At 40.7% G+C, this 24,838-nt stretch overlaps 1 protein-coding gene across 1 annotated transcript in view; it reads left to right on the top strand.

Annotated features, from left to right (window-relative positions):
* Nucleotides 1–24,838, top strand: part of PHLPP1 (PH domain and leucine rich repeat protein phosphatase 1) — a 215,607-nt gene that overhangs the window by 91,513 nt on the left and 99,256 nt on the right. The window contains 2 exon segments of the mRNA XM_070420409.1: nt 8,270–8,466; nt 19,963–20,088. Of these exon segments, the coding sequence (XP_070276510.1) occupies nt 8,270–8,466; nt 19,963–20,088 (323 nt within the window).

The raw sequence follows: 24,838 nt of genomic DNA on the forward strand, positions 1-24,838 counted from the left end.
TCGCGTGTCACCTCTGACACGCGTGTCATAGGTTCGCCATCACTGCACTAGGATATATTTAGCAAAGACATGCAATTGGCAGCAACCAAATTAGAACTTATTTGTTTTTTCAATGGTCCTTTAGTTAAAACAGGTGTTTCTGCTAATGTATGTATGTTGCTGAAAATTCTGAAAAGGGTTTATGAGAAAACGGAGTTGGGGAAGGGCCGGATTCTAACTCCATGCATCTGTATAACCAGAGTACTAACAAAAATAATAGGGCACCTCAGGAGATCATTTAGACAGCCTAGGCAGGCAGTGTGGCTGGAAGTTGAGTTGCCTTAGGGAATATTAAAAGTGTCCAATAAAAGAGGAGTGGAAATGCTGGCTTTAGGGCACTGAGACAGTGCATTTATTGTGTGATATTTCCTTTGTTTTTGAAAGTTGCCATTCTGTTTCCATTATTCTGGCTCCCCTTGCCTCAGTCAATACTTGTGAACCAACACAGTAGACATATGATACTGATATCATCTTCTGTGTACATCATATATGAGCTAATTGGTGTTAATGAAACACATTGTAGTTTCCCTTACATAAATAAACACGTCTTCTAGTCATGTTTATTAATTTATTTAGTAATGTTTCCTGCTGATAGATAAGACAGAAGTAGACTTCAGTTTCAAAAGCTTCTGGTCGCCCTAGCTGGTTTGGCTCAGTAGATAGAGCATGGCCTGCACACTGAAGGGTCCCAGGTTTGATTCTGGTCAAGGGCATGTACCTTGGTTGTGGGCACATCCCCAGTGTGAGGTGTGCAGGAGGCAGCTGATCGATGTTTCTCTCTCATCGATATTTCTAACTCTCTATCCTTCTCCCTTCCTCTCTGTAAAAGAATCAATAAAATATATTAAAACAAACAAACAACAAAACAAAACAAAACCCAAAAGCTTCTGTTCAAAATTCTAAGTTAGTGATATCCAAATTAGTGATTTTCTTTACTATATTCTTTTTCCCCCCTCAGAAGTTAAAATTCTCTCATCTTGTGGAATGATAGTTAAATGTAGGACTTTAAGCCACAGAAGAGAAGAAAGGTAAAGAGAAGAAAAAAGAAAAGAACAAAACCCAGGCTCTTATTTTAAAAGATGGAGGAATTTGTCTAAGCCTCACAATGAACTCTCTGTTCTTTGATCCAGACCCCTGTTTATATAGGGCTTGTTAAAACAGATTGCTGGCTGTACCTCCAGAGAGGCAGAGTCAATAGTTCTAGGGTGGGGGCCTGAGAATTTCCGTTTCTAATAAGTTTCCAGGTAACTCTGGTCCTAGTGGTCCTAGGACCACACTTTTAGAACCACCGTGTCAGAAGCAATTATTATAATAATCTGCCCTGCTCCCACTTGAGTCGACAAAGAAGGCTATTTTATTTAGAATTGTCAGTCAGGATTTTTCCATCAGAGTAGCCCAATCCAGTTATCTTAGTTATGTCTATTTAGGATGAAGTTCTTCTATTTGTGGCAGGGTAGAGAGATATATGAACTCAGAACTATTGTTCTATTTACATTTTTTTTGAAAGGTGGTACAGTGACACTTGATCAGAAGTGACTTGTTCAGAAGCCTTAACTATTTAGATTGTAATATGGAAGTCAAGAAGGATCTCTGAGTAGAGAGAAAGACTTACCACAAAGTTTTGTCTTTACTTTGAAAAAGGGTAGAGAGCTAATTTCAGGATTGAATGTAAAGTAAGGCAGCAGATTAGAAGTTGCTTATACACTCACTAGAGTCAATAATTGGAAAAGAAGAACTATGTTAATGCTGTAGTTTAGAGTCATTTCTGGACAATGGCTAATAGTTCTTCCAGTCCACTGGCCCTATGGAGCTTCTCTGAATTTTCGAATATAGTAATGTATTGGTATTCAGCACTTTGAAAGAAAAAAATAAATGAACAGTAGGTATTAGAAACTGAGTTAAATTAAAGATAATAGCATCTTATGCCATCCAAGATGGTGTAACAGGAACTGCATATACTCTTTCACCCGAAACTATTAAAAATCAGATGAAACATGTGAAATAGCTTTTGGACTGTGGGCATCAGGCAGCACCAACTAACAGATGAGAGAACGCAGACAGAGCCTGGAGTCCATGGAGGCTAAGCAGCTTGAGTTTACAGACTAGTGTGCTAGGGAGGAAAGACCTGCTCAGAGACGGGTCCTGGAGTGGGTAAGGGGTCCTCAGTGAGCCTCCAGCTGAGTCATGATCAGTGTGTGTGTGTGTGTGTGTGTGTGTGTGTGTGTGTGTGAGAACTGCCCAAGGTGGCAACTGCCCAAGGCTGGGGGGGGTGGGGGTGGGGGTGGGAGGGGCGGGGTGGTGAGGAGGAAGAAAACCACTGAAAATGAGCAGAGCAGACAAACTTTGAAGCTCAGGGCCTGGAATAGTTCATGTTCCCACCAGCCGCAGAAGGAAGTGATATCATTTACAGCAGCGGTCCATGGACCACCAATTGGCGACTACTGCTCCAAAGGTTTTCTTAAACCAGCGGTCGCCAACCTTTCGGACATCATGGACCACTAGTGGTGCACGGACCACCAGTTGGTGACTCCTGATTTACAGGGTGTCAGGGGACTTGCTAATATGACTGTTAGCTCTAGAATTAAGGTTGCTCTGGTCTTATATGACCAGTCTTAGAAAGCAAACCTTGTAAGAACTGAATTATTTCCAACTAACTTAACTGTGTCCCAGAACAAAACTCCATAATATTTATAGAAATATAAAAATAGCCAGCACTAAACGAGATAAAAGGCATCCAAGAAAAGTTACCAGGTGTGCAAAGAATCAGGAAAATAGGACCTATAATGAGGACAAAACTCAATGAAATGAAACTGACACAGAAATGATACCAATGATAGAATTAGTTGACAAAGGACATGTAAATAACTATTATAATTATGTTTTGTTGTATGTATATAAGTGTATGTGTATGACACACATAGATCCCAATTGAACTTGTGGAGATGAAAAGTACACTGGGTGGAATTAACAGTAGATTCCACACTGCAAAATAAAGGTTTAGTGAACCTGAAACCACAATTTATCAGAATTTTTGGAATACAGCTAAAGCAGTGCTTAGAAGGAAGTTTATATAGCTCTTAAATGCCTATATTAGCAAAAAAGGAAAGCCTCAAATTGGTGACCTCAGTTTATACCTTAAGAAACTAGAAAAAATACCCGTAAATCCCAAAATTAGTCAAAGAAGCAATAAGGATAAGAACAGAAATAAATGAAAGTATGAACAGAGAAACAATAGAGCATGCAACCAAAACTCGGTTTTTTGAGAAGCTTAATAAAATTGGTAATCCTCTAACCCAGTGGTTCTCAACCTTCTGGCCCTTTAAATACAGTTCCTCATGTTTCGACCCAACCATAAAATTAATTTCGTTGCTACTTCATAACTGTAATGTTGCTACTGTTATGAATCGTAATGTGAATATCTGATATGCAGGATGGTCTTAGGCGACCCCTGTGAAAGGGTCGTTCGACCGCCAAAGGGGTCGCGACCCACAGGTTGAGAACCGCTGCTCTAACCAGCCTGACCAAGAAAAGATAGAAGAATCGGGTTACCAATATCAGGAGTGATAGAGGTGACATCACTATAGATTCTATAGATATGAAAAGGATAATAAGGAAATATTGTAAACAACTTCATGCCAACTATGTGGCATCTTAAATGAAGTAGATAAACTTCTTGAAAGTCAAACTACCAAAGCTTTCTCAAGAAGAAATAGATAATGGAATAGCCCTAACTCTAATAAAGAAATTGAAATTATAGTTAACCCCCCTGCCCCTCTCTCCCAATAACAAAACTCCAGGTACAAAGGGCTTTACTGATGTATCTTTATGTTTAAGGAAGAAATAGTATTAATTTTATTCAAACTCTTTCAGAAAAGTAAAGAGAAAAGAATACTTAACTCTGACACCAAAGCCAGAAAAATACATGAAAAAAGTATAATCTGAAATCTATCATGAACATAAATGTAATAATTTTTAAAGTTTTAGGAAATTGAATCCAACATATGTAAAAATGATAATATGTCATGGCTAAATGCATTTTATCCCAGAAAAGCAAGACTTATTCAACATTTAAGAGGCAATTAAGTTGATCACTATCACTTCAATAGATGGCAGAAGTAGCACTTGAATAATTTCAGCAACCCTTTCTGATTAAGAAAGAAAATAATTTATCAAATTAGGAATAGAAGGGACTTCCTCAGTTTGATAAAAGGCACCTATGGAAAACATACAGGTAATAGTATTTTTAGTGGTGAAAAACTGAATGCTACCCCATTACAATTAGAAAAAGGAAAAGATGTCTGCTTTTACCATTTTTGTTCAATATTGTATGGAAGGAATGTTCTAGCTAGTGCAGTGAAGCAAGAAAAAGAAATAAAAGACAGAGATTGCAGTGGAAGAAGTAAAACAGCCGTTCTTCACAGAGGAGGACTCATGCCACTTGATTTCAAGACTATAAAGATGCAGTAATCAAGTTAATGTAATATTAGGTGAAGAGAGACAAATAGATAGATGAGTGGAACAGAAATAATCAAGAACTTGACCCAGCCAACTGTGGTCAGTACAGTTTTGATACAGGTGCCGAAGCACTTCAATAGGAATCATGATTTTTTTCAACAAATTTAGATAGCCTCTTGTCAAAAAACAAACAAAAGACAATTGAACCTACTAGTATACTTATTTCTTTCTATGTATAAAAATAATGTAAAATTAAGCATAGACCTAAATATAAGAATTAAAACTATAAAATTCTAGAAAAAAAACACAGGAGAAAGTCTTAGTGACCTTGAGTTTTTCAAAGAGTTCTTAAATACTACACAAAAAGCATTAATTATAAAAGGTAAATCAATGGACTTTATTACATTGAAATTTTGCTTTCTCAAAGTACTGTTAAAAAAATGAAAAAGCAAGCCAGACTGGGAAAAATATCTGACAAAGGACTTGTATTCAGAATATATGAGGGACTCAATCCAATTAAAACTGGACAAAAGATTTGAATTAGTCACTTCAGCAAAGAAGGCATATAGATCTCAGATAAGCTTTTGAGAAGATGATCAGCATCATTAGTGATTAGGGAAAGGCAAGTTAAATCTATAATGAGATACCACCACTCTATAAGTGTTGCTCTATAAGTATTGACAAGGGGTCAGAGCAACTGGAACTCTCCTGCCCCGGTGATGGGGATGTAAAATGGTACAACCCAGCCATCCCCATCCTTCGTGTTTACCCAAGAGAAATAAAAGCATATGCCCACACAAGAACTTGTACACCAATGTTCTGTCAAAAATGGCCAAAAAAGAGGAAACACTCCAAATGTCCATCATCAGCTGAATAGTTAAACAAAATTGTATATTCATATAATGGAATACTATTCAGCAAAAAATAAACATAAAAAGAAGGAACTCCTGGTATACTGAACAATGTGGACAAAAATAGCAGAAAGCAGATCAGTGGTTGCCTGAGCATGGGAGACTCTCAATGGGGATGGAGGGGAAGGAGAAGTCACAATGGGCACAAGGAAACTATTGGCAATGGTTTTATGGGTATCTATGTCCAGTCTAATCAAATTACCATGTGCCAACTGAGTAAGTAAGAGAATGTATATGTTTTAAATCACCTTCTGTTGTGGTCAGGTCTCTATCTCAGTTTGAAATACTTGCCTTTGTTGTCTGTCTTTGCTCCTGGATCATGTAAGAAATGCCTTAAATTTGTAGGGAATTAGAGTAAACAGTTCTAAAATACAAGTTGCAACAACTGATCCAATTTCACATTGACAAGCATTGGTCACTTTGGTGTCGTCAGTATTTATGAGAGCATAGGACAATTGGAATTGTTTTGAATTGAGAACTTTGAGAATTGGCAGAAAGAGCTTAAGTAATTCCTATGTTATAGAGTAAGGAAGTCTGACCCAAAGAAGGGTGCACCTTGGTGACTGCGCAGGTAAATATTGCTCATTGATTTCCATGTTCCCCAGAGCCCAGTTGCTACACACCGAGCCTCAGAGTTCTGAGAGTGTGTCTGTCTGGAACACCCAGAGTGTCAACAGACAACAAGGATATTGAAATTCAGTCAGAGCAAACCAGAGTGATTTGATTCAGACCGGGATGTTTAGGGCTTTCCAAGGACAGACTGATCCTACCGTTAGGCTTCAGGACTATTCAGGCCTCTTGGGAATTTTTCTAAGTGGGGAATAAAAAGCCTGTCTCTGTTGGTTTCTCTCTACTTTCCTCTTATATATCCCTTCCAGCCTCAGTTCACTCTATCTGGGGTTTTGTTTTGGGGCTTTCTCTAGGATTTTTGTGGAGTTGGAGAATTGAAGGGCTGTTCCTTACGCATTTCTTTTGTCTTTTGCTTTAGTCTCTAATTACTCACACACAATGTGACAATTTAACAAGCTGCTCTTTGATGTGGCTAAATAAAATGGCTGGCTGTTTTGCATGTGTGTGTGTGTGTGTGTGTATGTGTGTAATTTAGATCAGATCCCTTGTTTAGAGAATGTTAATCATGGAAATTGGAATTTGGAAATCCAGTTGCCCATTGTCCATTGTTTTGAGTCTTGCACTTACCTTTCACTTTTCCTCCAAATCTCTTCTCTGAGTCTCTTCTCTTCCCTTCTTCCCCACAGGAAGAGCATCTGTCATATAGGAAGGAGTCCTTAGATAGGAACCTGGGCATCTTCCTCTCTGGGTGTAAGTGGGACAAGTGGCTGTGGTCTGATTCTTCACTGGCAGCCTTTGGCAGTTAACACCTATTTTGAAGTCTCCTGGGCTTCCTGCCGCTTTATGGGAGCATTAGCATTTGGTGGACTTACAACTCCCAGGAACTCTCAGGTCCACCAGAGTGCTAGTTGTGTGGTTGTTGCTGGGCACCAGGTTCAAGTAGGTGGACCACTGTTATACTTCACTCTGGCCTAGCTCCAGCAAAATTATATAGTGGGAAATACTCATTTTATAAGACATTCTGATATACTGGGAGAAAGTGAAAGTGAAATTCAGACCTGCTGGTTTTATTTGCTAATAACATTTCTGCCCAGAGGTATGTGTTGGGAGGGTTTACTCTTTGGACCATCTCAATAACTATTTTTGATGCTGCTGCTCTTCCTGCTTCCTTCTCCAGTAGCTATTAGACATCTATTAAAAATGCTTGGTATTTATGTTAATTTTAATATTCATAAGAATATAATTTCTCCTGAATTTGTGTCTTCTGCTAGCCCTTGGCAACTAGGCAAACCTCCAAATAAATATAACATTTCTGGCTTGGGTCCTGATTGTGGACACTTGTCCCTTGTTTATTTCTTTTTTTTAAAAATATATTTTATTGATTTTTTACAGAGAGGAGGGGAGAGGGATAGAGAGTTAGAAACATCGATGAGAGAGAAACATCGATCAGCTGCCTCTTGCACGCCCCCTACTGGGGATGTGCCCGCAACCAAGGTACATGCCCTTGACCGGAATCGAACCTGGGACCCTTGAGTCCGCAGGCTGACGCTCTATCCGCTGAGCCAAACCGGTTAGGGCCCTTGTTTATTTCTTAGCATGCGTTTCAGTACTCTTAGACATTATATATTCACTAGAGGCCCGATGCATGAAATTCATGCAAGAGTAGGCCTTCCTTCTCCCAGCTGCTGGCACCGGCTTCCCTCTGGCACCCAGGACCCGGGCTTCCCTCGAAGCCCTGGCTTTGTCCTGAAGGTCATTCGGTCTAATTAGCATCTTATGCTTTTATTATTATAGATTATTACTTATTATTTTCCACAAGAACAACTGTAAGCCTACTTTTGCCCCACCCTGTATACATTAATTGTAGAAGGAAGAATATTAGAAGTTAATTTCATTAAAACTAATTAGTTCATTTAATGCTAGATCTTGAATGTTATTTTCCTATCTTCAGCCTGTAATATTTTAACTCTAGCCATTCATAAATAATGAAGTCACCCCTTTTTTAATGTAAAATTAAACTGTGAAGGATATAGAAAAAAATAAAACTTGGGTTACAACAGAGGAGTCTTTCCCTAGGCTTTTAAGGAAAGAGCTCTTCTTCACCTAATATTGACATGTACATGTTGAGGAGATTGGTAGTTCTTACCATAATTGCCTAACTTCAGGTTTCAGATTCTCTCACTTACAAATTAGATTTCCCCCCTATAATTATTCTATGTTGTCCAAGTAATTTATGAATAGAAGAAGGCTTATTTTTTTTTTAAGACTAAACTGTTTGTTTGCACTTGTTCCAGGAAAACCTCACAGCACCTGTAGCTCTGAACGGATTCAGCTCTCAGGAATGTATAATGTCCGGAAAGGCAAAATGCAATTGCCAGTGAACCGATGGACCAGACGCCAAGTCATCCTGTGTGGGACCTGCCTAATAGTATCATCTGTGAAAGACAGCTTGACTGGAAAGATGCATGTTCTACCACTGATTGGTGGGAAAGTAAGTTTAAAACAAACAGAAAACTAGCAAGTTTCCCAGCGACATGAAGGAGCTTACTTTAAGCCATTTCTGTAATAATGGGTGGATGGTTTTTGACTCATCTAAGATCTTATTCAGTTCCTGTTGTACTCCATCAGTGGGCATTGTTGGCTGGTGGAGTTGCGGAAAATAACGAAGCCATTACCTCAAATGAGGCTGTGGGTCCTCGCTTCAGTAGTAATGCATCTTACCTATAGGACAGAAAATAGAGAAACTGGAATTTCAGTGCTATAGTGTAGGGTGTAGATGATAAGTTACTACTTATAAGGAAACAGCTTTTGATATCTTGAGCATGTGTTTTGTAGTATATTACAAGTGACCCTTTATGTCCATGCTTAATGAAGGTTTGACTGTAGGTGGAATCTTTAATCCCACTGTGCCATACCCTTCGTGTTTAGAGACCAGTGGGATTAAGATTTTTAGATTATCACCATAGCTAGCCATATTTCTGAACTTGAAATGTTAATCATTTTGGAGAAAACCTGTAATACAGCTGATAAATATTTCTAACACTTACGGGCTGCTTTTTTTTGGGTATGTTAACTATTTTATTCATATGTTTTGTAAAATAAAAATAACTGGATTGCTTGGGGAAATGTTACATTCTTTTTTGCCAGATTTATTTATAAACTACAAGTGTTGGTAGGGATATCGTTACCAAATTCTATGTATTTCCTGCTTTTTAAATGATATGATAATCTGTTAGTAGATGGGAAGGCAAATTTGGATGAAGAAATGGATTTTTGGAAATTGGAGGCATATTAAAGAAATATTTTCTTTACCACGCCCTCCCCCAAACCCCCAAATGAGCATGGGAAAGAAGGCGAGATGTGGAGAATATAGAGGAAAAATAAGAAACCAACTTTTGTCAAAGTGAACTTTTTTTGTTTGGCAGATTTGATCTGCTAGTTCCAGGGATTAGAAATGAAGCAGGTAAAACTGGATGTGTGCAGTAATAAATGGTTTGCTCTTCCTCTGCTATGTAGCAAGTTAATTTTTCATTAATAAGTTTATACTAGTTTTTCTTTATGAGTATATAGCCCATGTCAGTTTTTATCCCCCTCTGCTATTATACATTCTAGTCCTAAGAAGACTAATAGTACTTGATCATTTAAAAAAATAAAATTTGGCCAGGCTGCAAGGTATATTTCAGTCATCTATTTTGAAACCATGGCTTCTTAACTTTTGTCCAAACATTGAAGAATTAGTGATATTTTATTGCTGAAGATTTTGTCCTTTGGATAAATTGCTGAAAATTTAGTCAATGTTATTACTCCCATAGGTCGTCATTAAAAATGCATATTTAATGCTTGATACCCTGTTAAGTCAACAGTCTCTTCTGTGATGTTAAGGATTTGTATAGGCAAATTTAATGTAATTATTTATTAAACTAGAGACCCGGTACACAAAAATTTGTGCACTTGGGGGGAGGGGGGTGGTCCCTCAGCCCGGCCTGTGCCCTCTCGCAGTCTGGGACCCCTCAGTGGATGACCACCTGCTGGCTTAGGCCCGCTCCCCGGGGGATTGGGCCTAAGATGGCAATCAGACATTCCTCTGGCAGCCCGGCAGCCCTCGGGGGATGTCCACTTGCCAGCGGGGAGCAGGCCTAAGCTGTAGTCGGACATCCTTAGCGCTGCTGAGGAGGCTCCCACCACCACCGCTGTACTGGCAGCCATCAGCCTGGCTTGTGGCTGAACAGAGCTCCTCCCATGTGAGAGCATCCTGACCACCAGGGGGCAGCTCCTGCATTGAGCGTCTGCCCACTGGTGGTCAGTGTATGTCATAGTGACCAGTCATTCCCAGTCCTTCTGCTATTAGGGTCAGTTTGCATATTACCCTTTTACTATATAGGATAGAGGCCTGGTGCACGGGTGAGGGCTGGCTGGTTTGCCCTGAAGGGTGTCCCGGATCAGGGTGGGGGTCCCGCTTGGGTGCCTGGCCAGCCTGGATGAGGGGATGATGGCTGTTTGCAGCTGGTCAAACCCCCTTCAGGGTGGGGGTCCCCACTGGGGTGCCTGGCCAGTCTGGTTGAGGGGCTGAGGGCCGTTTTCAGGCTGGTGGGTGACTGAAGCTCCCAACCTCTCCCTTTTTTCTTTTTTTTTTTAATTCTGGGATTTATTTACCTTCTATGGCTGTCACTGGACCTGAGAGCCGGCTTTAGCTCTGAGGCTCCGCTCCAGTTCTGAGACCTCGGCTACTGAAAGCAGGTATCTGGGTTTGTTTGGCTTCTATAATTGAAACACTGTTGCAGCTCCAGCTCTGAGGCTGGCTGGCTGAAAGCAGGTTTCTGGGGTTTTGTTTAGCTTCTATAATTGCAACATTGTTTCTTAGAGTGCAGCTCAGAGGCCGGCAGTGGCAGGTGGGGAACGTTGGCTTCCTCCATCACTAGAGCAAGCAAGCCTCCTTTTTGCTTCAGCTGCCTGGTTGCCGGCCGCCATCTTGGTTGGCAGTTAATTTGCATATCGCCCTGATTAGCCAATGGGAAGCGTGTTGGAGGTATGGTTAATTACCATGTTTGTCTATTATTAGGTAGGATACTAGAGGCCCGGTGCATGAAAATTCATGCACTGGAGGGGGGGTCTCTCAGCCCGGCCTGCCCCCTCTCACAGTCTGGGAGCCCTCAGGGGTGGGAGGCGACCTGGCGATCAGGGGAAGGCGATGCCCCCATCACACTTCTGCTGCTGCCACTGCCGGCAGCGCAAGCCTTGGCCGGCCCTGGTTAGCTGAGCTTCGGGCGGCCCTGGGCGGCTGGGCAGCCACCATCTGAGGCTTGCCTGCGCCTTGGCCTGGCCCTGTGTGGCTGGGGGGCTGAAGGAACTGGGGGACTCCGGAGGCAGGCACGCAGAGCGGGGCTGCCACCCTGGTGGGGCTGAGGGGATTGGGCGCCACCATCTTTGAGGGTGTGGCAGTCAATTAGCATATTCCCTCCTTATTGGCTGTGGGCGCCACCATCTTTGAAGGTGGGGCAGTCAATTAGCGTATTCCCTCCTTATTGGCTGTGGGTGCCCATCTTTGAGGGTGGGGCAGTCGATTAGCATGGCTGTGGGTGCCGCCATCTTTGCGACGACGTGAGGGTCAGTTAGCATATTCTCTCTTTATTAGATAGGACTAGAGGCCTGGTGCACGAAATTCGTGCATGGGAAGGGGGTCCACTCAGCTTGGCCTGCACCCTCTCCAATCTGGGACCCCTCAGGACTTCTGGCTCCTAACCACTCACCTGCCTGCTGGCCTGATCCCCCTAACTGCTCTCCCCTGCTGGCCTGATCTCCCTAACTGCTCTCCCCTGTCTGCCTGATCGCCTCTAACCACCTCTGCCTGACCCCTGTGGGTTTGTGTCTCTGATCCTGCCCCTAGCAGCCCCAGCACTGCAGCAGAGGGGCTTGGGGCTGCTGGGTGCCAGTCCTGCAGGTTTGTGTTTCTGATGCCCCCAGCAGCCCCAGCACCGAGGTGGCGGGGCTTGGTGCTGCTGGGTGCAGGGCCCCCTTGCGGGTTTGTGTCTCTGATCCGGCCCCCAACAGCCCCAGCACTGCAGTGGCTGGCCTTGGGTCTGCTGGGTGCTGGGGCTGCTGGGGCTGCTGGGTGCCAGTCCTGCAGATTTGTGTCTCTGATCCCCCCAGCAGCCCCAGCACCGCGGTGGCTGGCCTTGGGGCTGCTGGGTGTCGGGCCTGCGGGTTTGTGTCTCTGATCCTGCCCCCAGCAGCCCCAGCACTGAGGTGGCGGGGCTTGGGGCTGCTGGGTGCCGGGCTCCCCTGCAGGTTTGTGTCTCTGATCCAGCCCCTAGCAGCCCCAGCACTGCGGTGGCAGGCCTTGGGGCTGCTGGGTGCTGGCCTCCCTGTGTGTTTGTGTCTCCCATCTGCCCCCCAGCAGCCCCAAGCACCGCCTGGCTGCTATGGGCATCGCCATCTTTGTTTGGTTAATTTGCATACTCATCCTGATTGGCTGGTGGGCGTAGTGGAGTGGTGACCAATTTGCATGTTTCTCTTTTATTAGTGTAGATGCTCTGTAGGGAAGCCACTTTGATTGGTGTCCCAGAAATACCAAGATGTATAAGTCACCATTCCTGCTTTGAATAGCTTATAGTTTACTCCCCAGAGATGAGGATGACATAACATCTGCTCTAGGAGAGGTGAAAAAGAGTAGTGCGGAAGATTAGTGTTAGGAATACTGCATTTTGTGTGGGGAATCGGGATTTTGTGGTGAAGGAGGTAGCCATTATGATAGAACTTGAAGAGTAAAAAAACCTATTGACATATGAAGGAGATGGTCATAAAGATTATTGTGCTCAGAGAAGCAGAGTCAGGAAAGCAGTGGAATGTTCAGATAAGGTCAGAAGATGCAATTATAATTAGCATTTTCATTCAGAGCTAGACTCTTGTCCTGTTTCCCAGGCCTGTTATTGGATGTACTTCTACCATTGAGTGAATTGAAAGTTAATAGCTTTTCTTTTCTCACAGACAAACCTTGTAAAACCTGTTTTGCACTATGCCTTTAAAAATAATTGAGTATGTTGAAAAACTTAAGTCTTTTAAAACCCGACGACCAAGTTATGAAAAATAATACACTCTTCCTTTTTTTATTTAGTTGTGTTCTTTTTTTTTTTTTTTTTTTTTAAATATATTTTATTGATTTTTCACAGAGAGGAAGGGAGAGTGATAGAGAGCTAGAAACATCGATGGGAGAGAAACATCGATCAGCCGCCTCCTGCACATCTCCTACTGGGGATGTGCCCGCAACCCAGGTACATGCCCTTGACCGGAATCGAACCCGGGACCTTTCAGTCCGCAGGCCGACGCTCTATCCACTGAGCCAAACCGGTGTCGGCGATTTAGTTGTGTTCTTAAAGGAAAAACAAAGAGTAAGTGGAAAGGTTTTTTTAATTTAATTTTTAAAATTTATATAAAGACTGGAGACCCGGTGCATGAAATTTTTGCATTGGGGGGGACGGTCCTTCAGCTGGCCTGCACCCTCGGGGGATGTCTGACTGCCGCTGCATGCACCAGTGACCATACTTTTCATACAGGTGAAAGGCATCTTCCTATTGTATGGGCAGCTACATTTTCTTGCCCTGATTATAAACAGTAGTATATAATATGATCCTTCTGAGGCAGTAGTACCATTTCTCCCATCTTATGGGTGGAAAAACTGAAGCAAAGAGAAGTAATTGGCTTTGTCACACAGTTATAAGTGTCAGAATCAGGGCTAACCATAAAATTTACAAGCCAGAGTCCATGCATGTCATCGCTACATCATCCTGTATTTTCAGTGTTAGAGTAGCCTTGTCAGGTTTTAATTATTAAATCTAAGAGACTGTTCCCAATATATAGGGTAGGGTCCCTAGGCCTGGCCAGCAATCAGGACCGATCTGTGGGGCGACTGGTGGGCGGGGTGATCAGAGGGCCCCTGCTGGCCCCACTGGCTGGCTGACTGCCCTCTAATTGCTGCCATCGGTCGCCTCCCTCTTGTGTGGGCGGGGCAGACACTCAACTCAGGAGCAGCAACTGTGGTGAGCGTCTGCCCCCTGGTGGTAAGTGTGCATCATAGTGACTGGTCGTTCTGCCGTTCATTGCTCTGTTCGATTGATTTGCATATTAGGGTTTTATTATATAGGATAGCTTGTAATGAGTGTTACATACATTGGTCATAACCTAGACATAACTGTTGTAATAATCAAATTTGGCATACACTTGAGCATGATTGTTTGCATTTTAAATTAGAATTCCAAATGTGAAGTAAACTAAAGCTCTCTTAATTTAATTGATGAAAAAGGGTATTTGTGTAGTAGAGAAGTTTTTATTCATTGAACAACTATGTTGTATTTAATTTGTTCTTAGGAATTTAATGGATTTTTATATGCATTTTATTTAATATTTGCTAAATTATGATGGATAATAAATTGAATACTTGTTAACTTACTACTCACAAAAAGTAGCAGAATCAATACCAGTGTTTCTACTTGTGTTCTCGTTTTTTTTTTTACTTTATTATTTATTTATTTATTTGCCCTCACCCAAGGATATTCTTCCATTGATTTTTAGAGAGAATGGAAGGGAGGGAGGAGGGAAAGAGGAAGGGAGAGAGAGAGAGAGAGAGAGAGAGAGATCGATTGGTTGCCTCCCACACACACCCTGACGTGGGCTAGGGGTGAAGCATGCAATCGAGGTATGTGCCCTTGACAGGGAATCAAATCCACGACCCTTCTTACCACTGAACAACACTGGGCAGGGCTAGATTTTATTTTATTGTTTACTAGAGGCCCGGTGCACAAAAATTTGTGCACTCGGGGCAGGTCCCTCAGCCCGGCCTGCGCCCATTTGTAGTTCAGGACCCCTTAGAGGATGTCCACCTGTCGACTTAGGCCCAGGGGATCAGGCCTAAGCTTGCAGTCAGATATCCTTCTGGCAGCCAGGGAGCCCTCGGGGGATGTCCGACTAAAGGCTTAGGCCCCCAAGGGATCTGGTCTAAACCGTTAGTTGGACATTATTTGTGCTACCATGGAGGTGGGAGAGGCTCCTGCCACCACCTCTGCATTGGCCAGCCATGAGCCAGCTTCTGGCTGTGTGGCACTCCCCATGTGGAAGTGCACTGACCACCAGGGGTCAGCTTCTGCATTGAGCATCTGCCCCCTGGTGGCCAGTGTGCATCATAGCAACCGGTCATTTTGCCGTTCAGTCAATTTGCATATTAGCCTTTTATTATTATTATATAGGATGTCCCTATTTCCCCCCTTTTGCCCCCTCTACTCAGCTCTTGCCCCCCACTTCTCTCTGGCCATCACCATACTGTTGTCTGTGTCCATGGGTTGTGCATATATTTTCTTTGGCTAATCCCTTCTTTAAATTCACTTATTTAAATTTTTATTTTCAGATAAGTGCTTATAACTGCACTATTATATATTTTCTATTATATCATTTAGAATTAAGATATATATATATATATATATTTTTAAATGTATTTTATTGATTTTTTCACAGAGAGGAAGGAAGAGAGATAGAGAGTTAGAAACATCGATGAGAGAGAAACATCGATCAGCCGCCTCCTGCACATCCCCTACTGGGGATGTGTCCGCAACCCAGGTACATGCCCTTGACCGGAATCGAACCTGGGACCTTTCAGTCCAAAGGCCGACGCTCTATCCACTGAGCCAAACCGGTTCCGGCTAGAATTAAGATATTTTTTAATTGAACCCTTGTAAATTTTAGCACAATTTAATAAATTATGCTAGAAGCAATTAGGAGATTTTTCATGTAATGCAGCTACATTTCAAATAATTTATTAATTTTTAATTTTTTAATATTTCAATTTGAAATAATCTCATACATGTAAAAAAACTATAAAATACTACATCATATTATATGTACCCTTCACCCAATTTCTTAGGTGTTAATAATTTAAACATAACCATTATACAACTAACAAAATTTGGAATATATTTTTCTTATAATCTCTTTAATGTTACTTAATCCATTTACTTTGTTTTTGTTAATCTTCACCCTAGGATATTTTTCCATTGAATTTTAGAGAGTGTGAAGGGAAAGGGAGAGACACATTGATTGGTTGCCTCCTGCACATGCTCTGATAGGGACTGGGGATCAAGCCAGCAACTGAGATACATGCCCTTGACTGGAATTGAACCTGGGACCCTTCAGTCCATGGGCTAATGCTCTATCCACTGAGCAAAACAGGCTGCAGCTTAAATCATTTACTTTTAATCTATATGTGTCTTTATATTTAAAGTGGGTTTTGTTTTTCATTCACCCTCATAATCTGTCTTTTAATTGGTGCATTTATGCCACTGACTTTCAGAGTGCTTACCGATAGAGTTACTACCATATCAGGTGGCTTCTGGGGCTTCTGGGGCCGGCCAGCGACCTGGGATCGGATCCGATCATGGGTGGCAGGCAGGTGGCTTCTGGGGCTTCGGCCCAGGATCGCATCCGATCACGGGTGGCTGGCAGGCGGCTTCTGGGGCTTCTGGGGCTGGCCTGTGGCCCAGGATCGGATCCAATCACAGGCGACAGGCAGGCGGCTTCTGGGGTCGCACATGGGGGCCTGGATGGCGGCTCGCGCTGGCGGCTCGCATTGTCCCGCCCTGCCTGCAATATGCAAATTAGCCGAAATTTTTCTGGCGGTTAATTTGCATATCACGCCGATTAGCCATTGGGAGGCATAGTGAAGGTACGGTCAATTACCATGTTTGTCTATTATTAGGTAGGATACTATTACAGATGTCCCCATTTTTCCCCCTTTTGCCTACCTCCACCCAGTCCCTCTACCCCTCCCCCCATTTTCCTCTGGCCATTACCACACTGTTATGTTGTCTGTTTATATGGGTTATGCATATATATTCTTTGGCTAATCCCATCTACTTGTTTCTCTTTACGTCTGTCCCATTGTCTCCACAACAGGTATCCACTGTCCTAGAATATGTATTCATCATTTTCTTAAATAAGTTTTATAATGTAACTATGTTGTGCTAGGTTTTGCTCTGAATAAGAATGGCATTGTACTGTGTATGTCTTCTGTGAGTGAATTTTTTTCACTCAGTATTAAGTTTTATAATGAGAGTCTATGTTGCTTGCTATATGTGGTTTTTATTTCAGTATAATATTCCACTCTGTAAATGTTCTAAATTACCATAATTTCTGAATAAATTTTTCTGTTGATGGACATTTGGGTTGCTTCTAGTTTTTCATTATTATAAATAATGCTGCTGAAATAGTCTTATGTTTATATGCCTCCTAGTATGCAAGTAGTGTTTCTAGGGCAGTAGTTCCCAAGTAGATTACTGTGCTTGAAGGGAACATTTGGTAATATGTGCGTGTGTTTTAATTAATTGTCAAATGATTAACAGTCAGCCTTATCAAGGATGTAAGCTAAGCTATGCGATGGTAACAAAACCCCCCACATCTCGGTGACTTATCATAGCAGTTATTTCTCACTCACACCATATGTCCATTGTGGATTGGTGGGGATTTCTTTTTTTTTACATAATTGTATAGGGACCCAGCCTGATGGAGGCTCTGCTCTCTTATAACATTTAGAACATGAGGCCTTCCTTTGTTGCTTAGGCAAGGAAAGGGGTAACTGAAGGGTCATTAACCAGCTCATGTATATTTGGCTGCAAAAGTGACACATGCCACTTCTGTCCACATCTCATTTGCCAGAACTAGTCACATGACTCCACCTTAATTGCAAAGGTCTGGGAAATGGAGAAATAGATGAGTATATGGTTAATATCAATATCTTAGCTATAAGGGTACTCTATTGGCACATACAGGGCAGGGACTTAGTAAAATGTCAGGCAAAGTATTAGTCCTTCACAATGTACAATGAAGAACTGCTCAATCCATAATTCCTATAGGTTACTATAATTTAGCAAAGTGGCTGGATATAAGACAAAACTAAAAATTAAACTGGTTACTATAGGAATTTTGACCTCCTTTCTTGAGAAATATTGCTCTTGGACACATACTTAGTGCAGTTATTGGGATATAGAGCATACGTATATTTACTTTTACAAAGTGATGGCAAATTATTTTTCATAGTTATTGTGCCATTTTACACTCACCTCATTGTACAAGTGTTCTCGTTTCTCTATAGCTTCACCAAACTTCACTGAGGTATAATTAACATACAATAAATGCACATTTTGATAACCATTTTATAATTGTATACTCCCACGATTGCAATTTGATAGCTATATACAGCCGTCACCACAATCAAGATAGTGATCATATCACCTCCAAAAGTTTTCTTGTGTTCCTTTGCACCCCTTCCCTTCTACCTTTTTCCTCTCACTTCTCCCCATCCCCAAGAACCACTGGCCTGATTTCTGTCAATATGGATTAGTTTAAATGTTATAAAAAAAATTTTTTTCTGTAGTGTTTAGAAATACAGTTTGTTTTTTAGTGTTGTCTTATATCCAGCCACCTTGCTACATTTTCTTATTTGTTCTAATATGATATTTATAGATTCTTTGGAGTTTACTATGTAGCTAGTAATGGCATATCTAAATAATGACAATTTTATTTCTTCCTTAATACATTTCTTTGTCTTATTGTAATGGCCAAAACTCTAGTGTGGTATTGAAAAGAAGCAGTAGATACTTGTCTAATCAATGATTTTAAAGAGATTGATATTAACATTGAAGTTTGCCTTAGATGTTTAGGACAGAGTTTAGGTTAATAGGACTTAGATAAATACCCTTTGTCAGCTCAAGGGAATTATTTGTGTTCTTAGTTTGCTAAGAGTTTTTATTATGAATGATGACTGGTTAGTGAATGTTATCACATGCTTTTTTTTCTGCAACTGTGGGCATAATCATAGGATGTTCTTCTTTAATCTATTCATGTGATTAATAATTCTATAGTTCCAATAATAATGCTAAAACATCTCTTTCCTTTCTTGAGCTAATTCTAACTTGTTCTTGATTTCTTTTCTATATTACTGAATTCTGATGCAATATTTTGTTCGAGATAAGTGTTCATGACTGAGATTGGCTTGTAATTTTTTCCCTTCTTTTATGTCCTGATCTGTTTTTTGTTATAGTGGCCTTATTAGAATAGGTTGGGGTTTCTTCATTTTTTGTTTGGTGGATGAGTTTGCACAAGTTGGGAATGATCTGTTTCTTATAACTTTGGTACAACTCAACCATAAAACCTGGTATTTTGAGAGTTTTAAAAAATTTTAAGTTTACATGGTGACAGATGGTTACTAGCATTAGTGGGGTGATCACATTGTAAGGTATAAAAATTCCAATCACTATATCGTACATCTGAAATGAATGTAACTAATGTAAGATTGCATATAAACTGTACTTAAATAAAAAAAATTAAAAAATATGCATAATTTAGTGGTGGTAAAACATATTTTTCTAAAAATTTTTCAGAAACTTGCTTATAAGTTTGCTTGGAAATTTGATTTGGCTATATCACTGCATTATTAGGAATTTGAAAGTTGTCACGGTAAGGTTTTATTTTAGGTGATTTTCACATTAAATAAAAAAAAAACTTAACATGCCTGAAAAGTTATAATTCAGGGTAATACAAAAGGTTGTAATTCAGAGTAAAAAGGTTGTAATTCAGAGTAATATAAAAGTTCTTTAAGTAAAAATCCACCCAAAGTAAAAATTCTTAAAAATCCTTCCAAGAGGAACTAAGAACCCCAACATCCTATTGTGAGAATATAGAAAGATAAGAAAGAGGGAGTCTATTCCAGTTTTAAACAGGAAAAAGAATTTCACTATTGTGGGGAAATCTAATGGAGATAAAACTCCCCTTTTTTTGGCTTACTTGTTACTCAAATTGGTTTATCAGACACGGGTTAAAATAATAGGAGAAATATATATATATATATAGGGGAAGATACAAATTTGTGCAGGCTCACTTATTAAGGCATAATTAAAGAAATGTAGATGATTCTGCTTTCTTACTTGTTTTTGTCTCTTTGTTTTTATAGGTAGAAGAAGTGAAAAAGCACCAGCATTGTTTAGCATTTAGCTCCTCTGGACCCCAAAGCCAGACTTACTACATTTGTTTTGATACATTCACAGAGTATTTAAGGTGGCTTCGACAAGTCTCTAAGGTAAGCACTTACCCAAGAATTCTTCTGTTCAGCTTCTCTTTGATGAAAGAGTTGCTTTCTTTCAGCTTTACCCAGCTCCAAAATACATTAATTTTTTTTTTCATATACTTCTAGTAATTGGCAATTTTTCATTTTTTAAAAGCTCATTTGGGCTGAAAAGTAGCTTTTAGAAAGTGTGTTCTGTTTGCCAGGTTTTGTTTATACTTTTAAAAAGAATTTAGTGGGTAGGCTGGCATCACTATATTAATGTCATAGATGAGAAACATGAGGTTGAGACTATTTAAAAGACTGGCCCAGGGAAGACAGCTGCAAAACCACAAAATACCCAGAGAATTGTCACAAATTTCCCCTCGTCCTCTGACTATTTTTTCTTGTAAGAGTCTAATCTTATGTCATCTCCCTTTTTCAACTTCTGCCTTTTGAATGGTTTAATTTTTTTTTCATATTCATTATTTTGACGATTTTATATACTGGTAGTCCCCTAAAAAAAGATCACCATGACCCATGAAACAATATACTTGTGTGTGTGAAATGGAAACCAGAATAGCATGATAAATAAGGTAAATAAATGTTAGGATTATAAGGTACTGTGTGTGAGGATGTTTTTATATCACATTTATCAAATTATGTGTAAAATGGATGAATTATAGTGCTTTGGCTCTTGGTTTTGGGTGTATTTATGAAATGATGAAACCTCTCTAGGGTACAAAAGCATGACCGTGGAATTTGCTTTCATAGTTTTGAATTTATAATCTAATTTGTTGTCCAAGTTTAGTATGATTCAGACTGCAGTTTGATGGTAATTATTTGTCAAGTGAATGAATAGGAAATAACTTTGTAAAATGCTTAACAGAAAATTAGAGAATAATGTTTAGGAAGTCTTTTTGAAATACTAGTTGCATTTGAATGATCAATTTAAGACATTCTCTGATGATGTGATACCCTTAGAAATAGTAGTTTCTGCTCCTTTTAGAGAAGAAGCAGTGGGCAGAGTTTAGGTTGATAGGACTTGGAAGAGTCTGACAACCTAGTAGGCAGACGGAAGTTCTAAATGACAGGGTAGCACCCACATTAGAGAAGAGGGGAAGGATGGCATGTCTTCTTCAGATCTGAATGTAGAACTAAAGTGATATTAGAGGCAAAAAGCACATCTGTCTGATTGTTTTGAAATTACTCCTGTGGTGGCAAATGTGAATAAGAGTTAAATAATATTGTGCTTTTATATTTAAGTGCTTGTACAGGCAGTAAGTCAATGGCCCACATTCTGCTTTTGACCATAGTTTTGACTATGCAAAATTATGGTCAAAGTACAGTAAATTTTTTTGTACGTGGAGTTGTCGATTTTTTAATATAAACTTTTTATTTTGGAATAAATTTCTGTTTACAGAAAAGCCTCAAAGATAATACAGAGAGTTTCCACATACCTTTCACCCAGTTTCCCAAACATACAGTGCATTTATCAAATCTGAGAAAGCAACATGAGTCCATTTCTCTTAACTAAACTCTGGAATGTATTTAGATTTCACTAGTTTTTTCCATTCTTCTCTTGTCCCAGCATCTAATCGAGGGTACCACATGGCATTTGGTTGTCATGTCTCCTTTGTCTCCCTGGTCTGGGACAGTTTTTCAGTCTTTGTGTTTTCATGACTTTGATGGTTTTGAGGAGTATTGGTCAGGTATTTTATAGAATGTCCTGCATAGAGGTATTTTGATCTTTCACACTAAATGCAGTGTAATAGGCAGCTGCTTCACATTCTTTTTGGAACAAATCAGAAGCATAATTTCTTAAACATGAATAAGGATGTAAATAAAAGTACATGTAAATTATCAACCTTACGAAAGACAGATTGTTTTTATTTAAACAATAATAACAAAAATATTAATAGGTATTGAGTTTAATAGTGTTGTATATTAAACATTCACACAAATGATAAGTCACTGTTTGGAAGCCAGCAAGTATTTATTTTATATGTCAGGTATGCGTTTTATGCATTGGGATATAGCAAAGAACAAGTAAAATTCCCCTCTCTTGGATGGGCTTACATTGGGAGACAGGCAATAAATAAGTAAACAGACAAAAGAAAAAATATCAAATCATCGAAGTTTTGTACTACAAGGTCATATGACAAAGAATGACAGAGGAGGAATAGCTCTTCTGAGGAGGGGACTTTAAACGGAAACTTCCATGAAAAAAAGAATCTGATTATTGAAGATCTGGTGGAATGAGTTTTGGGAGAAGATCCTGTTGAAAGCTCTAAAACTGGAAGGAGGGACCGAAAGGCAGGAGTCTTATGTTATAGACCAGGGTAAAGAGGCTGAATTTTATTATTGGCATAATGGCAAGTCATTAAATAATTTTCTTTCAGAAAGTTACCGACCGATCTGACATTGGCTATTGTGTGCAAAAGAGATGTGTGGGGGGCAAGGATGGAAGCAGGGAGGCCTGACCGACGAGAGGCTCTTTTGGTGTATACAAGGCAGGAGGCGAGGGTAGAAATGGATAGACGTCGATAGATTTGTTTTGGAGACTGAGCGACAGGATTACTGATGAATTACATATGGAGCGTGAGGAAAATGGAGAAATAAAGAGTGGTTTCTGGGATCTTTGAGTTACTGGATAAATTGTAGCATCAGGGAGAAATCATAGCATAATCAGACTTTTTATATTTGCACCTTTAATACTGTAGCAAAATGCAGTTCTTAACTTCAGAGGGCTTTCTGGAGAGTCAGCAGAGAGGTGAAGCACAAGAGGTAGGATATGAAATATCTTTTAAAAGGATGTGGAAAATGTTGATTTCTAAATTGTTGCTGGTGATTGTAAATGTCTTATTTACAATCTGGGTTAATGCTCCTTTCTGTTGCTGGTTGGCCAAAATGCCATCTCCATGGTCTAATACAATGGTCGGCCAACTGCGGCTCTCGAGCCACATAGGGCTCTTTGGCCCCTTGAGTGTGGCTCTTCCACAAAATACCGACTTTTGCACATGGGCCACGTAGTTTCAGTCGCACTGTACATGCGTGCCCGCATGTGGTATTTTGTGGAAGAGCCACACTCAAGGGGCCAAAGAGCTGCATGTGGCTCGTGAGCCGCAGTTTGCTGACCACTGGTCTAATAGGATAGTGCATCCTATATAATAAAAACCTACTATGCAAATCGACCGAATGGCAGAACGACAGATCGCTATGACACGAAATGACCACCAGGGGACAGACGCTCCCACAGGGGGAGCACTGCTCAGCCAGAAGCTGGGCTCACAGCTAGTGAGCGTAGTGGCAGGAGCCTGTCCTTCCTCCACTGTAGGTGGGTGGTAAGGAGCAAGGGCTCCTGGACTGCAAGAGCCCCAGACTGCAAGAGGGATGTCTGACTGCTTGCTTAGGCCCTATCCCAGGGGTGACGGGCCTAAGCCAGCAGGTGGACATCTCCTGAGAGGTCCCGGATTGCAAGAAGGCCCAGGCTGAGCTGAGGAACCCCCTCCCCACAGTGCCGATTTTTGTGCACCAGGCTTTTAGTCTATAATAAGGCTCTCACTCTGTGATTATCCAAACCTCTCAATAGGAAGGTAGATGATGGGGGAGAACCGTGAGGCTGGAGAATATGACTGTGGTAAGAAAGGGGAGAGGAATGTTGGTGTGATTTTCCCATTTCACTGATTATTGCCATTAGAAGGGTTTGATATGTATGTGCTGAAATGTAATACAGCTATTTGCAAAAGACAATTCACACACATAGACATACACAAGATTACAGCTTACACTTCATACTTATAAGTCATTAAGAATGGCAGACATTGGGAAGAAAGATTTCTTCCTGAAAAGTCAGGAATGGAGGACTAAGGACAGAACATTTTAGTAATTAGCAGATGTTAGATACAGGCTCTTCCCTTTCTCCAATCTCAAAAACCAGGTACACAAAAATTTTATAAGTTGTTATGGTTAGTGAATTAAAGGGGAAATGAGTCGTAAAGGGTTGATTAAAGAGGTTAGATATTATTGAGGAAATAAGTGAGAATGCCCTATTTGGATATGAATCCTACATAAAATATGGTCACATGCTCCTTTAAACTTTGTATTTTGTGGATAGTCCTAAGAGAGTATCTTTTTCTTTAATCCATCCTGGGAGAGTAGGTTGGGGCTGCTGGAAAAATGATGAGAACCTCGCTGCATCTGGGAGTATGTGCTGATGGGAAATTTGGGGTGGCAAGGCCTGACTTGTCTAAGCCACTTCTTCTTCCAGCTTCCCCTTTCCATTGTCCTCTGTTCTTCCTCATATGGGGTATCAAGTTTAGTCACACTCGGGAGTTACTATGGAAATTGTTTCTTTTTCTTCTGATTGAGAAACGAAACTGCACAGAATGGATTGTCTTTACATCCTGATATTTAAATGAAGAGTCATTCATTTTGATAAGGATCTAAAAGGATAACAAACCCAACAACAGAAATATCTGGGTTTCTGATTTTTAATGACCATCCCCACCCCAGTCAGTCCAGTGTTTTTTAAAATTAAAATGAATTAGAATCTATAATAATAAAAACGTAATATGCTAATTAGACTAGACAGCCAAATGACCTTCCGGATGACATTCCAGACGTCATTCCGGATGTCTTTCTGGATGAAGCTGTGGCGGCCGAGGCAGAGGCGGTTATGGGCAATCAGCCAGGAAGGCAAGCAGTTAGGGGTGATCAGGCATGCAGGCAGAGTGGTTAGGGGTGATCAGGCAGGTAGGCAGAGTGGTTAGGGGCGATCAGGCAG

This window comes from Myotis yumanensis, unplaced genomic scaffold (assembly GCF_028538775.1).
Source record: "Myotis yumanensis isolate MYYU_CA2020_CCGP unplaced genomic scaffold, mMyoYum1.0.hap1 SCAF_7, whole genome shotgun sequence".
In the NCBI taxonomy this organism is placed as follows: domain Eukaryota; kingdom Metazoa; phylum Chordata; class Mammalia; order Chiroptera; family Vespertilionidae; genus Myotis; species Myotis yumanensis.